This window comes from Leopardus geoffroyi, chromosome C1 (assembly GCF_018350155.1).
Source record: "Leopardus geoffroyi isolate Oge1 chromosome C1, O.geoffroyi_Oge1_pat1.0, whole genome shotgun sequence".
NCBI classification, from domain to species: domain Eukaryota; kingdom Metazoa; phylum Chordata; class Mammalia; order Carnivora; family Felidae; genus Leopardus; species Leopardus geoffroyi.
This window is the reverse complement of record NC_059328.1, coordinates 6,025,163-6,040,486: the sequence shown is the minus strand read 5'-3', so window position 1 is coordinate 6,040,486 and position 15,324 is coordinate 6,025,163. Positions and strand designations below refer to the sequence as shown.

General features: G+C 42.4%; 1 protein-coding gene across 7 annotated transcripts in view; it reads left to right on the top strand.

The window, feature by feature from the left end:
- The window catches only part of RERE (arginine-glutamic acid dipeptide repeats), a 424,545-nt gene that overhangs the window by 193,221 nt on the left and 216,000 nt on the right, over positions 1–15,324 (top strand). For 6 of the 7 annotated variants that reach the window (XM_045475551.1, XM_045475545.1, XM_045475550.1 and 3 more), the window contains 2 exons: positions 1,280–1,350; positions 10,530–10,655. In XM_045475551.1, the coding sequence (XP_045331507.1) occupies positions 1,280–1,350; positions 10,530–10,655 (197 nt within the window). The remainder of the gene's footprint in view (positions 1–1,279; positions 1,351–10,529; positions 10,656–15,324) is intronic. The other variant, XM_045475552.1, reaches the window with a different exon arrangement.

Genomic DNA, 15,324 nt, shown 5'->3' with positions numbered 1-15,324 from the left:
GCTACAAAAATCCTGATGTCTTTCAGGAAGTTTCTTTTTTTTTTTTTGGAAGGAAGTGTCATTGGTGAGGGCTTTCTTCATGATCCACCTCTTACTGGGTCAGCTAGTGCTTGTGGTGGTACTGGACTGTCCACTGGATGGATGACTCCAGATTTCTGCTCCTTTTCTTATTCTTGACTCCACATGTGTGAAATAAGGCAGTAGAGGAATCTGCTTGTATTCTCAAGCATCTCAGTTATTTTAAGATACACTCATTGGGAAGGATCATGAGGAAGGATAAAACAAGTGGCATTTTGAATGTGGGTATCATGGTCATTATCCCTAGAAAATTTGATGGACTGCAGATGCCTTTACTTCTTAGTAAATAATACATAGAGATTCCTATTCTAAGCTTTATGATGATCTTGGGTTGTCGTGTGGAGAATTAGTTAAAGTCCCTTTATAGCTACTGCTTCCCTTAAAATCATTGCTTCCTTAAAAAAAAATGTATCTTAACCTGCCATTTTAAAGACTTTAAACCAGCCCTTTAGAGGCCAGCTATCGAGAGCATCAGAAATAATTGCCCAACCATTGCCGTGTCAAATATAATTTAAGAAAGCACACTCTTATTCCCTTGAGAAAAGTGTGGTTTGGTTTACTACATCCCATCTGATTTGCGGCCTTCTTTTTCTTTATAATTAGAAACCAAAATGTGTTTAGGTTACAATTTAATAGTAGTAAGTTACCCACAACAGGTTACATTTCTTCTTTCTGTTTTCTTGGTTTAGGCGAAAAGGTCAGTGTAACGACATGTTGAAGCTAGTCTTCTTCACATGTTTCATTTATTTCCTCACAAATTATTTACTAAAAATAAAGTAGCCCCTGGCAAAGCCATTCCTCTTTCTGAAGACATGGGAGCATCTATCTGAGTAAGACATTCACAATTTTGTCTTGTGTAGCTGTGAGCAAGTAATTCCCCTGATTGAAGTGTTTCTGTCAAAATATGGTTGATCCCACAAGATTTCCTTCTCCCTCTTCTTCAGGTACCCCGGAAGCAATAATTGAGGCTTTATCACGTTCTTTTAAATGATCAGAAAAGTGGTCAATAAGGACCTCAAGTCAAGGGCTGTTTTCCTCCAGCTTACAGTTATTTGTAATTTACAATTCATCTTTGAAAATTTTTTTCCTATAAAAGAGATGTGCTTTGTCATTTGTTTATTTATGCGGTGGCTTTATGGGCCCTGTCTTTGTTCCCTTAAAGGTAAATGCCATTGTTTTAAATTTTCTTTTTCTTTTAAAGACTGTGTGTATATCGAGAGTCGGAGGCCAAACACGCCGTATTTCATCTGTAGCATTCAAGACTTCAAACTGGTAAGCATTTTTAATGTCTGTTGCTTCTGCTCTGTACCTTCCTTCTCTTTCCAGTTCCATGGATTGCTTCTTCCTGGTTACTGACTTGATAACCAGTTCACCTCTGAGTGCTAACTGCCTGGCTGCTGTAGCACACATGTAAGGCAGTTAGTGGTTTTATCCGTTTGCTTTTGTAACACTTACTGTTATAAAGCTTGTCCTGTGAACAACGTTTCCAAAGTTTTCATTTCTTTGGTAGCTGTTTTGGCCATAATTTCAGAGATAATTTCTTGAGTTTCTGAAGCCGTGTGTTTCTTCTCAGCCATTGTGAAGAACCTGAAGTAAATATGGGAATTAGGGGTGAGTTGGAAAAAAAGAATACAAATGGGCCAGAGAGTAGTTTTTGGCGATGACTGTCTTTTACTTAGATGTTTTGAGTGTATCTTGGGGTCGCCTGGTGTTGGAGGTTGGGGGAAGGAAGTCTGGTTTGGGGATGCATAGAGCTATAGTACTTCCCACTGCCAACCTGCCCAGTTTTAGAGGTGCTGGTATTGCCCAGTAGGTAGGCAAATCTCTGGGTTGTAGACTGGTGGTTCCCAGCCTTGGGGCTCTGGATCCCTGGATCTCAGCAGAGATTTAACAGAGGTCTGCAAGTAAACATTTTCAGTTTAAAATATGCCTCCCATGTGTTTGTGCAACTACTTCTCAAATATATTCATATGCTGGTGTGATTTTAAAGTGAAAAAATTCACTTTATTTACAGACAATACACAGTTAAGAATCAGCTTATTATGTGTTTTCCTCAAACATGGTATGTGAAATACCATCAGAGTACTGTCATTTGGGGGATCTTTTGAAACATCACAAAGGTGTCCTTGTACGTGAAGGTTGTGAACCCTGTCTGCCTGCTTAGATACGGGGAAATCCTAATTCTTTAGTTGTGTACAGGTATGTATCCGTATCTGTGAATGCTCTCATTTCCAAAACCCTTTGTAGCTTGACAGCATTTGTGTTCTGACACTCTGTATGTGGTATGTGATACTTCAGTCTAAAGAAAGGTAATGTAGTCTGAAGAGATCTTTAACTCTGCGTCTCCTTTGTTTCTTTTTATCATTTTTAATGACCCCAACTACCCAATTAGTGTATTCCAATTTAGCTAGTTAAAAAATTGCATGCCATTTAATTTTCCTTATTAAAGTTTTGTTGCATAAGTAACACATGCTTACTGTTTTAAAAAAGTCAAATGTGCCATTTGCTTCTGTGACTTATTTATTCTTGGTAGGCTGCTTTTAATTTCCCTGCTTGTGTTACAAGGAGGCCTTGCAGTTTAGTTTTGTAAATCACTTTCTATTCAAATTTTACATCAGTGTGAAGTTTTAACATTTTTAGAGGTCTTTGCTATTTCTTACATATTTCCTCCCAAAGATTTCTTTTGCAGATGCTGCACTGATATCTGAAAATCGGGGCAGTGGTCTTATTTCCTGATGAGCTTTCTTTTGCTTGTGGCTACTGCTCCTGTTCTGTTTCTGCTTATTGTCTTTGTGGGTGATTTTTTAATTTCAATTTAATTTAATTTAATTTTTTATGATTTTTTTTTTTTTTTACCACCAAATGTAGTACCAGTGCACCATGGAAAAGATATAGTCGTGAAATAAAGTTACAAACGTTTTTTTGCTTGTCTTTTTTAAACCTATTAAACCTATTAGATTCAGAGCCCTTTTTGTATAATTTTAGCACATTAGCAGGTGCCTTCATGTTTGAACAGCGTCTCTTATGAAATGCTGATTACAGTGTGATAGTTGCTGTTTGGGGCAGAGGTTCCTGCTGAGTTACAGTAATTGCTCAGGGTATTAACAGCAATAAAAGCTGAAGCTTCTGTTGTCAGTATTGGTCTGGTACAACACATTAAAGCCGTCTGCAAAAACAGTGTGGGGAGTGGGCACGGTGTGTGAGTTGCACACTGCTACATCGCGTGTTTTTGTCTGAGTTCTATATTCAGCACATACGTGTAGTTGTTGTGTAAGAATAACAGAGATGGTGAAATACTGACTCCTAGAAAGAATGCAGTTATTGTCTGGATATCCACTTTCTTCTTTCCTTGGCTCGCATTTCTGCTTATGAAAAGGTAACTTAATAGATGAGAATAATCATAGATTTTTTTTTCCTTCAGCTTACCCAGGCTTTTAAGGGGAAAAGATGAACAGAAGGAAATATGTTTGTTTCCCTTCAAGATTTTAAAAAGAAGAAATTGGAGTTGGTTTTGCCCACAGCAAATACCGTGCATGGCAAGAGGAACGGCGAAGACAGGAACCCAACAGCTTTGAAATGTTGTTGATTAATTATGTATTTTATCTTTTTAAGCTTTTTTGGTTTGGGGTTGTAACTGAGAGATATGTTCTTTGTTTACAGCCATTAATTAGAATTAACCCTTTTACTGTGGTGAGTTTCTGAGCATATGGTATATTTGAGACTGTGAAAAGAACTGGGCAGACGTCCTTTGTGGAACACATTAAGTAAGACTACAGTCCTTAGCAGCAGTTAAGGAATTGAGAGGTGGGCCTCAGGAAACCTCTATGACCAGTCACCAAAACTAGCGTGATGCCAGTTAGTCGAACTGAGAACCCTGGGTAACATTTCAGGAACTAGTTCTGTGAGAGATAAGAAGGGTCTTTGCATTTTCTGTGGGGACCTGGGCTGTCCCCTGGGCCCTGCCACTACATCCCGTGCAGTCGGAGTCCACGATACAGAAGGTAGTTGTCTCTGTGTGCGGGATTCCATTACACCTGGCCAAGTGTTCAACAGTGTCCCCGTTCACTCTCAAAGGGGTCCTTGTTTTAGATGATAGTTTACGTGGCCATCTTGCCTGGGGGGATGGGATCCGCGGCTTCCGCTTTGTTCGCCTGCAACCATCAAAACGCATAGGGCCACTCCCGTACTGTATTGGTCCATCTGTTTAGACCCCGCACTTCGGGGTACGTGGAAGCTGTGATGGTGCAAAGTGATCGAGTTCCCAGCAGAACTGAGGGCACTTTTGAAAGTAGCACTTTTAAGGGAAGCACATTACGTGTTGTGTTAGGAAGCTTTCGTCCTCGTAGGGAGTGTTAATTTGATTGGGCTTCTTTGCACACGAGGAGACCAGCCTGGGTTTGTTTGACGACGACGACGAAGGGATCCGTGGAACGAGTAGTCAAAGCAGGGGCGCAAGAGACAGGAGGGGCGAGGTGGAGTGAGGGACGGTGCGTGCTTCGAAGTAGGAATGGGAAGGATCCTCAGTTACATAAGGCAGCTGGGCACCTTAGGCTTCCGAGCGAAATGAGGCAGCTGGCAAAATCTTTAGCTCTTTGAAAGAATGGTAATATGGAACCGGCAGTCTGCGATCTTCGCGGCCTTGCTTGAAAAGATTAACCGAGAGACTGAAGGAGTTAGCTGAGGGGCCAACAGGAAAGGACGACTCGAGAAACGCCTCAGTGCCCACAGAGAGGGCTGGCAGGCACAGACAGGTTGCAGGCCGGCTGACCTGGGGAGGCCGGAAGCCAGGAAGAGTGGGGACTGGAGCAGCTGCACCGGAGAGCGGTGGGCGGCGACAGGGCGAGAGCATGCCCTCTGCCCTGCCCGGAGGTCCGCCCCTCTGCCCCAATGTGCCCAGGCTTCCTCAGGCCGGCCGGTTCGGGTACTTGTTCGGTGTCCTTGTTTCTGCTCCCCAAGGGCCTGTTTTCTCGGCCAGCCTGAGTGGCTCTCCGCTCGCAGCCGAAAGAGCCTGGCATAACATCTCCAGCGCTCTCTTCTGTCGCGCTGCCGCGGCTCTCCTAGGTCGGTTGTGACTTAGTTCGATTCCAGAGTTCTGTTCCCGGATGAGCCAAGATCACCAAGGAGCGTTATGTCCCCGAGTGCGGTGAGGAGTGTTTCTGTTAATCAGGGCCTTCGGAAGGCCTTTAACGAAAGCCTCCTTGCTGTGCTTTGTTGGGCGCGGCTCCTGGAGGAGACGGAAGCCTGTAGGACAAAGTGCCTTCCCTCAGTGACCTTAGTTTCTGATTGGACAGACAAGTGCGGCATTACGGGGTGTCAGTCCTCAGAGAGAACGCTCTCCGTAGGATTAATGTGGAGGAAGCCATTCACTTTTTGTCCCCAGAGAAAGATTTCTTTCTTGCTTTTACTAAAAAACAATAAAATTCCATTTTTTTATAGAAATCCAGGCTGTCAGCATAATAGAGTTGATTTGCTATCGTAAATCCTGAAAATGCTTAGCAAGATCATTTAGATTAGTAATTTTCATTCAGTAGAACACTGAGGACTACCTTGCCTGGCTCTGATAGTATTACTTTGTACCTAAGTCTTCGTTCACAGATAAGTCATGGAACCCAGTCCTTTAATATTCTCCACGGACATGCTGTGTGGAGGGATTCCTAATGAGCTTTTATCATTCCTACGTTAGAAAAAAAAGGATTTTGGTCTCCTAGAGTTAAATAATTATCGGTTCTTCAGCTGTTGTACGAAATGATTTTCCGGGTTGGATATGTAATTATTTCAAATATTATTTTGAGCAAGTACCAGTGATTGATTCCTTTGGTGCCTGTTTGGTTTATTAGAAGTTGAAAGTTGTCATTAAAATTAAACCTGGTGTAGAGATTCCTTCCAGTTGGGGGAATGTCATTAGGGATATTATGGTATTTTTGGTCAACTGTTTAGGGCTCAGTGACTTGTTGCGGCTCCGCATGGACGAGTGTGCTTTTGTGGCCCTTCGTCCCTGACGGCACACGTTCTAAGTGCTGGTTGTGAGTGTGGAGGAGCTGAGGCTGCACGCCACCTCTCCGTTACTGCTTTCTCTTTGTTTCATTGCCAAGTGTGAGCAGCCCGGGGGAGGAACGTTCGGAATTACTTCTTCCTGGTCGGTGTCTGTAAAGAACCGTACCCCCAAAGTTGATTGCACAGTACAGCAGAGAGGGGCTGCGGAGACAGGAGCTTCGGCTCAGCTTCCACTCCCCATCGGTGTTGCCCTCTCGCCACCAAATCAAGTTTCTCAGAAGTAGATTAAAAGCAAGGAGCTGCTTTTCCGTCATTACGGTGAAAATTTAACTGGGGATAAGTAATTTTATCTTTTCATTTCTTGTTAGGGACCTTGACATAGATGATGCTGGGGGATACGGGACCCCTCGTTACCGTGCACTCTGTGCCCACACCTGTGTGTGTACACCGTGAGTTCGTTTTCACTTAGGCACCACATGCCGCAGTTTATTCCCATCTCGGCTGCTGTGCTCGCTCAGCATAGAATGTATGGTGTGTAGACGTTTGGGGAATGGGCATTCGTTTTGATACTAGGTAAATCTCGTATCAGAAACTTTCCTGGGAATGGGATAGGAGGACTGCATTAGTGTGAGTGTGGCTAATGCAGAACGTGTGGTGTCACCCAGGGACCGAGACGAGGGACGGTAGCGTGCATGTGTCCGAGCTTGACTTTGACATCAGCTGGTCTGTTCTTGAGTTGCTATCTTTCATGACCTTGGGCAAGACGCTCAGCCCTCCTAACTTTGTTTTATTTACCCGTGTAGTTAGGGTATAAAGCACCTACCTGGCAGGGACGTTGTTTTTCGATTAAAAGATCGAGCCTGCAACGTGGATGCAGGGTGCTGGGGCCACGGGAGGACGTGGTAGGGACATGGTGTTTCATTGGTACTCTGCGTCCAAGCTTTGCAGGGGCAGACACCGTGCCTGCTTTTATTCACTGATGGATTACTGTGTGCTTAGCATATTGCCCGGCCCATCCACAGCAAATGTTTATTGAATGTTGAGTGAAGTTAACATTTCAGTGGGAAAAAACTCAGTGCATAAAGTTTTAGAAAAACGTTAGCAGTGATTTGATACAATGCATTAACTACAAATCCACCTTCTGTTTATTAAAAAAAATCAGAGAGATGCATTTCTTTACTGTTGGTCTACAGCGTGTAGTATTTTGGTTAGCTTGTAGTGTGTAGTACTTTAGATATTTAAATAATAAAAATCTATTCTTAAAATAATTTAAACTCAGTTACTTTCTTCAGGAGTTTACAGAGGGTTGCCAAAGTCATAACATTTTTTAGGCATTATAATGTGTTTTGAATTTTCTGTATTACTGACTTTTAGCAAAGATAAATGAGGACTTAAGTCTGTAGGTAAACATTCCTGAGAAGGCTGGCTGATAGGAAAAATGCCTTATGATGTAATGATTCAGTTTCGTGTCAAGTAGTGGTTGATTTTCTCTTTTTGGTAGCCGCTCAAGTTAGATTTCCAGAACTGAGTACTTCTTTCCATAGTTCCTTTTTCTCCTCCAGTTCATTCCCTAGGAAAAGGTCAGTATCACCCATTTACATCTGTGTGACCTTGAGGGTAGTGTTGGATAATGAAGTGAAATCCTTGAAATTCGTTATCGACTGTTTTTTAGTTTACAGGGTGAGGAATTAAGTATTATTTAGAGACATAATGGAGTGTGCAGCTGAAGTCATTCTCCCACAGGGCTCCTTTCCGCTACTTTAGTTGTCCTCACCTGTCTGGAGTGGGTGCTCCAGCATGACACCACTCTTACACGGTGATTTCCACGTCCAGCAAAGGTGCACCCTATTGATTTGGTGCTCAAGTATTCTTCTGGAGACCACACCGTTTTTCTCCCTTCGTTTACAGTACAGGCCATGGTTGCTTAGTTGCTATCTATAAGCATTATGATAAACTGTAATGGGTCATTAAGCTTGCTCCATGCTATTTGTTTGGAGTAGGCCACCGATAATAAAAAATATATGCACAGAGACTGTATGTCCTTTTCACATGTAAATGTGACGTTTATAATTTTATTTAATCCTTTAAGAAGCAAGAGGGGGATGAAATCCTTAGCCCCAAGTTTAACGGACAAAATATTGTCAGGTGTTCCCCCCGCCAGTTATGGAGCAGTCATGTTGCAAGTTATTTTGAATCACTACAGCCTTTTTCCCTGATACGAATGTCAACTTATAAATGGTGGGGCTGATATTCACATAAATGAAAATCAAACTGAGGCTTTGGGAATAAATACTCTCATAGCATCTTATTGGCCCCATTTACCCAGCTTCTCAGCAGGCTGTTTTCACTCATGACTGACAGTCATTGTAGGCCACGTGGGATTTAAAGTTTTAATGGTTCACTATTACTATGAAGTTGGGTAATTCATTTTTCTCCTGGTTTATTTGGATTTTAGGACTAGGAAACCACTGAAAGAATTTCATTTAATTATACTGTTCCATAAAGTATGTATCTAAAAATGTTTACCAAACCTGTTCTCTGGAGGTGAAATGTTTTTAATGCGAAAAACCCTAGGTATTCTTACCTTTCTAAAAAAAGGAGCTTAAGAAAGTTTGAGACAACTTCATATTTGCAGAGGGCTGCTTTGCAAGAATATTGGCAAAGTCTTATTCATATTCTTGATATCTTAGAATTGGAAATTGATAATTTGTGTGTACCTGTGGATGTTTGTGATTAAGGACTAACTTGAAATAGTCCAAGTAAAACCCACCAGAAGAACCAAAAGAAAATGAGGGAAACAGATACCTGTTCATGTTTTCCGATTCATAAGTAACAACAGTGCTTTGCTTTGAAATGTACTTTTTAATACTTAAAATGTTTTAATAATTATTTGAACTTTTGCATATTTAAAATAATGCCAAGGTGCTTTGAAATGCTTTACTAGGTGTCTTCTTTATTTAAAACTCTTGATGTGAATGAATAAGAATTTGAATGATCTGACTGATGAATTACTAGTACAAAATATTCACCAGAAATTCATTTTTATTGGATGATTATGGTAAAAAAAAAAATACTGAGTATATTGTATATTGTAATGCACAGTTGACTCTTTGATTTGGAATTTGTGGTGCTGGTATGGGGAGGAGGGAGGTGTGTGTGGAGCAGATGCTGCTGCTAACAACACGGGTTGTGATCGTGTGTTGTCCTTGAGGCAGTGGGAGTCAAGACTGACCACACAGGAAGTGTACTATGGGGTGCCCAGGATATACTCTAGAAGGTGATCTGTAGAGAAGGCAGAGAAAACCATCATGATAAAGACAGTCCCCACTATTAGCTTATTTTCTTGGGATTTGTGTTTTTGTCTTAAAAGAGACATAGAAAAATAAGTAGTTAACGGAACATGTTAAAATCTTGGATCATAGGAAGTTGTTAGTGATTCAGAAGGAATTAAATTTAAGAAAGCTCCCTAAAAATGCTTTAATATTAAAAAGTTTGCTTGTCTGTTATTTTAAAGCAACTTTAAGAACAGAGATTCTTCTATAAGTGTTTGGATCTTATGGAGTTTGTAGTTTATTTAAAAACCACGAAACTGGGCTGGTTAGTTTTTGGAAGTGTTATGTACTCTCCAGAATGTATAAAAAGGAAACATATTTGAACTGTTATGGAGGTATCTGTTTTGATACTTACAAGGACGGTGCTGGCTTTCAGAAGTTGCTCTCTAATCTGCTGCTGCTTTAAATGTTTGCACGGTGTAAAGGAAGACGCATAGACACGTGGGTATGCACCAGCGCTCGTTTCGCGCCTAAAAGAAATAGTGTCTTTCTTGAGCTTATGTTTTGTGCCTGTTCACATGGGCACTGGGAGAAAATTAAAACTCACTTTAAAGGTGTCTTTTTTCCCTCTGTTATTAAGCTTTTGTCTTTTGCCTTGCCTTTAGCTTTACAAAATTAAACTAGGACTTTGAGAAAATGGTAGGATCTTCCTTTGACCTCCTAATGCCTCAAATATTTCCTTATTAAGTACCTGTCTTGTGCCTCTAGGGTCTCGCATTAGAAACTCTTCTGAAAGCTCAGTTTGTCCACTTCTGGTTCATTTACGGCTGCATTTATCTGACACCATTGCGTTTTTGTTTTTATTCTAAGCAAAGCATGCCGTTGTCACTGTGTTTTGGCACTGTGTCACATCTTAACTTGGTTACTTGGGGGGCACACACCATACTGCTTTACAACAGGACCCAGATTAAAGTCTGGAGCCACAAGGCTCTTATGTTTGTTCATGCTGAACTAAGGCAACGGCGCTGATGCAGAAAGGCTGATAACTTCGGTGGTAGAACAAATTTTCTGAGAGGCCATCTGCTCAAGGGTGGTGCAGATACCTGCTTGTGTGCTGCGTGCCCCCAGTAACCAGGGCTGGAGGGGACGTTGGGCATGCTAACTGAAAGCTCTTTTCTTTTTTAGGTCCACAACTCCCAGGCCTGCTGCAGATCTCCAACTCCTGCTTTGTGTGACCCCCCAGCATGCTCTCTGCCGGTGGCATCACAGCCACCACAACATCTTTCTGAAGCCGGGAGAGGGCCTGTAGGGGTAAGGAGAATCCCGTTTTTAAAAGCTATCAATATTTTATATCCCATAGGGTATAAAATAGGAATATTACCTCCCTCCCCAGAGCCCCTTTAAAAATGTGCTGTATTGTATGTGTTTTTAAAGGAGTAACAAGTACATGCACAGAGGAAGCAAAATACGGGACTTGCCTTACCCCTCTAGGACAGTTCCAGAAGTCAGCGGGGTTTGGTGGTGTAGGGTATTGGGGCGCCAGCAGAGAGCATGCTGGGCTGTTGCAAGGAGCAGGAGCTGGCAATCAGCAGCGAGTATGGATGTTGGCAACTGAAATGGGGAAAAAAGGGGGTAAGTTTGAGTCCAAGTGTGAAATGTGCACTTCCCCAGCATCGTGGGGACTTAGGGCCCACAAATCTAAACTATTTTGGATGCTGTCCTCTCAGGTGACATTTTGTCGAATATCGCTCAGAAGCAGCTAGGCTCTTCTGCGATGCCAGATAGAGAATTAAACCCTTTGAAAGGCTTGAGTTAGGGTGTAGCTACAGTGGACTCGGCTGTGCCCTGGTAATGTCTCCGTTACCTGGTGGTAATGACGTGTGTGTGAGGTGCAGCAGGACGAAGTGTCTGTGGTGCTTTGTCCCTAGAGCACGGGGCCTGGTGTTGGTGATCTGTGGGTTGTTTGTGTGTCCTGTATCTCCCCTCTTATGAAAGTTGTGTAAACACCTGTCTGCCTTTCTTTTGCCTTTATGAGGATTTAATGATAATGTTTTCCGGAAGACAGGTGTTTATTCTGATTGACTGCTGTTAATCGCCAAAGAAGTTGAAGACCTGTCTTTTCTCTTGTTGTGCGTAATCTGACCATGGGGCTCAAATGCATACTCAGAAAATAACACAAGATACCTGGCGCTGTATAATGAATTGCTCAGTTATAGTGTAGAATAATAGTATCTTGAAAGTAGGAAAAGCGAGTGCTCCAAACGGGCTGTCCCACTTGGGGGAGTTTTGTGAAGACAGGCAGGTTTTGAGGAGCCGGGTTGGTTTTTGATACATCAGCAACACGTGGCCAGGCAGACTGGAGGAGCCTTCCAGGTGGACGTGTCCACCTGTCCCTGTAAGCCACATAGGCGGTGAGCCCGGTGAGGCTGGGAGTTGAGAGAAGATGACCGCAGGACGTCGGGGAAGAGCACAGGTTAGTGGGTCGTGGGGGTGGAGGTGGCACATAACGCGGGGCCAGATCATAGAGCATGGCAGAGGTGAGACGAGGGCAGATTTTATGTGACACGTGGGGGAGAAGCCTTTGTAGGCTTTTTTATTCCAGGCAAGCTGATTTGCAAATGCTTGCTTAAGAAGATGGATTGGGTATCCGGTGCATTCTGGCCAGATGGCACAAGCTCCAGCTAGATGGTGAGGGCTGTCACCCATGTGTAAAGAGAGGAGGACCAGGACAGGGGAGCTAGGATATTAATCATCGTAACAAAACCAGGAGTAATCGTCACAACAGCAATGTCATGTGCGAATAGTTGCTGGTGTAATTTATCAAGAATTAGACCAGAAAAAAGGCTCACATTATGGAAACCTTGGAATTCTTGATATAACAACCATTCACAATGGAAGATAAAACCCAGTGTAGTGGATAAAAGTCTAATTTTAATCCCTGGAAAGATATTGACATCATAAGGGACGCATTAGCAGAGTCCCAACTTGACTCTCTACTTCAAAGACTTCAGCCTTTACAGTTACCATCTTGTTTCCATATATATCTAAGAGATGATTTTCTCTTTCAGGCTGATACTTTCTACTTTATTCTCCAGTTAGTGTGGATGTCATTGTTTGACTGTTTCATGTACTACAATATTCATTAATCAGGATTTGTTGAGTAGATTTAAAATTTTGCCCATAATAACATTGATTTTCAGTAAACTTTTTGTATTAGCATTAGTGATGACCAGTATTTATTTATTTACTTATTTAGCAGAAAAGTATGGTGTTCACTGGAGTTTTAAATAAGTTCATGATCGGTGGTGTACTCAGATACCATCGGATGTAGGTTTGAGGAGGTTCTGTAATAAGATAAATCTTCTTTGAGTCAAGATGATGCTGCATGAAGCAAACTGTATTGATTGTTCTTTAACAACGCTTCATGCTGCCAAAGTCATTTGAGCTGGATCTGAATTGGATCCAGTTGGCAAAGCTACCCCCCATGTGTGGAGTGCTCATAAATTCTGCAGGCACACAGATCTAATACAGTGCAATGAGAGAGCTGCTGGGAGAAAAAATTGATTACAGGGTTGCAGACAATATCATTAACAGTTCTTGCCATGATACACCAGATGTCTTCCCTAATAGACTATTTTTGTTAATTTAGTTTTTATAGGATAGCACTAACTGCATCGTAATTTAACTTTCTTTGCATATTCAGGTATCTGTCTGATCGGTGTTTCTACGCTAATGGCGATACAACTCAAAGAGTTAATTTTATAATTTTTAACTTATTTGTTCAATTTTAAAGTATTTGTGCTGGAAAGGCAGCATTTTCCCTTCTTATAGAGAATATGTTAGCTTGGATTTTTTTAGCAAAAGGTGCTGTGTTTATTGGCAGTCCAGGGGTAGTGAGGGAGGTGAGAAGGCAAAGAAAACGTTGCCCAGCTTCTCCCTACACTGGGTAGAGATGATCCCCTCCACCCCCACAGCTGCTCCCAGTATCCGGTGGTTTAAATGGCAGGACAGAGACTCTTTCCAAAAAGCAGAGAAGGTGCAGCTCTGGAAAGGAGACTTAGAATGCACATTCATTTTAGTTCTCATGGAGGCGGCTCTGCAGGCTGGACTTCTTGTAGGGTGTGCTAATCCCTTCCTCACTGGGAGAGCAAGGGTTAGACTCGTTAGATACTTAGGATTTTTATTTTGTCGCCTAGCTTTTTGCATGTTTAAGACCTCTGTTGAGCAGCTGATGCAGATAAATAGGACAGGCCTGTAATAGTGTAAGATGACAAACAATTTTATTTGTCATTTTTTTAAACTACTGGTTTTGGTTTTGGTGCATTATTCTTTAGAGAACATGTTTCTCTCCTGATGCGTTCCTGTGTAATGGAGGACATGTTCATTACCTTCCTGGCACTTAATTTTCTCACTTTTAAAGTGGGCACAGCACTACTGTCTACCTCAGCAGTTGTTGCAAAGAGCGAAGAAGTCCATTGATCTGCTTAGCGTGGTGTTGAGCATATGATAAGCATTCATTAAGCAGTGTCTGTTGTTACATAGTTTTACAAATTCAGGTGTTAAATAATTTATTAGTGTTCTACACATTCTTGGTCTGAGGTCCATAGGCCCCTAGGACTCCTTAAGTGTAACAGGGTCTGTGAAGTTCCTGAAATTGCAGAGTCTTATATGTATGTGGATTTTTCCGGGGAGAGTATTCTTTTCAACCATGGATGCTAATCAGTGGATTCCTAAAAATGTTGAAAAAGCTTTCAAATGAAGATTGAGAACTGTGGCTCTATAAACTCTCCGCTTACAGATCAGCTGGCTGCTCGTTAGGGACGTATGCGGACACTGAGCATTTACTTGGTGCCCAGGCACTGTGCTACTCTTTTCACATAGTTTAATTTGTGGTATTTATTTCATTTTGCAGATGAGAAAATATGAGGTTTACAGTTGTAGAAAATCTTGCCTTGAATAAATGTCAGGAATGAATTCTGAGGTTTAACTCGGGATCCCTTCTCCTCTCCCCCCCCCCCCCCCCCGCCTTGTGTAATGTCCATTGCTCTCGTGGCTGGCTTCTGTATTTCCTGGATGGTCCCTGCAGTGGTGCCCACCTTTGCCTCCTCTTTACTTGAAGAACTCCTGAGTTAGCGTGCTGCTCACTCGCTTGGTAGTGGCTTCTGCCGCTGAGAGTGTCACAGGCTGGCCTCGCCCCGAATGAGTGGACAGTGGTGGTAACATATGGTGTGAGAACCCTTCTTCTTTTGTTTAATGAATTTTTAAAGTGTATTTATTTATTTTGATAGAGACAGTGCAAGCAGGGGAGGGGCAGAGAGAGAGAGAGAGAGAGAGAGAGAGAGAGAGAGAGAGAACCCCAAGCAGGCTCTGCAGGGGCAGCATAGAGCCCAACGTGGGGCTTGAACCCGCCAAGCTGTGAGATCATGACCTGAGCTGAAATCAAGAGCCAGACCCCCAACGGACTGAACCACCCAAGGGCCCCGGTGTGAGAAACCTTCTTAGTATCAGTTAATTTTGTTTTCCTGTTAGCCCTTGTGGTGGTTATAATTTTAGTATTTTGTTTAAAAAATGCGTGATTAACAAACAGCTACTCTTTGAGTTTCGTTTTCATTTATCTTAATGACATCTGTGTACATTTGAAAAATAATTCCTGTAGTGGTGTTGCGTTTGTAGATCTTGTGTGTTCATTTTGGGTAAAACTTCATGCGTGTAAGAAATTGAATTTTGCTTTTTCCTTGGAGTAAATCCACTCCACTGATGTACACAGACCTGGTCCACTCACGCAGAGCGGGAAGCTAGGGCCCCGTAGCTTTCCCCAGATTCCTGTTCGGGAGGGGCTGCTAGGCCAGAATCTGGGTCTCCTGGGTCTCTGCTCAGTGTGTGCCTTCTCTGCTGCTCCCTGCTACACCTTCCTGGATCCATAAAGCAGGCCTGTGAGATACATCATTTACCTCCTCGAAACCTAAGAATGCTTTGCTTA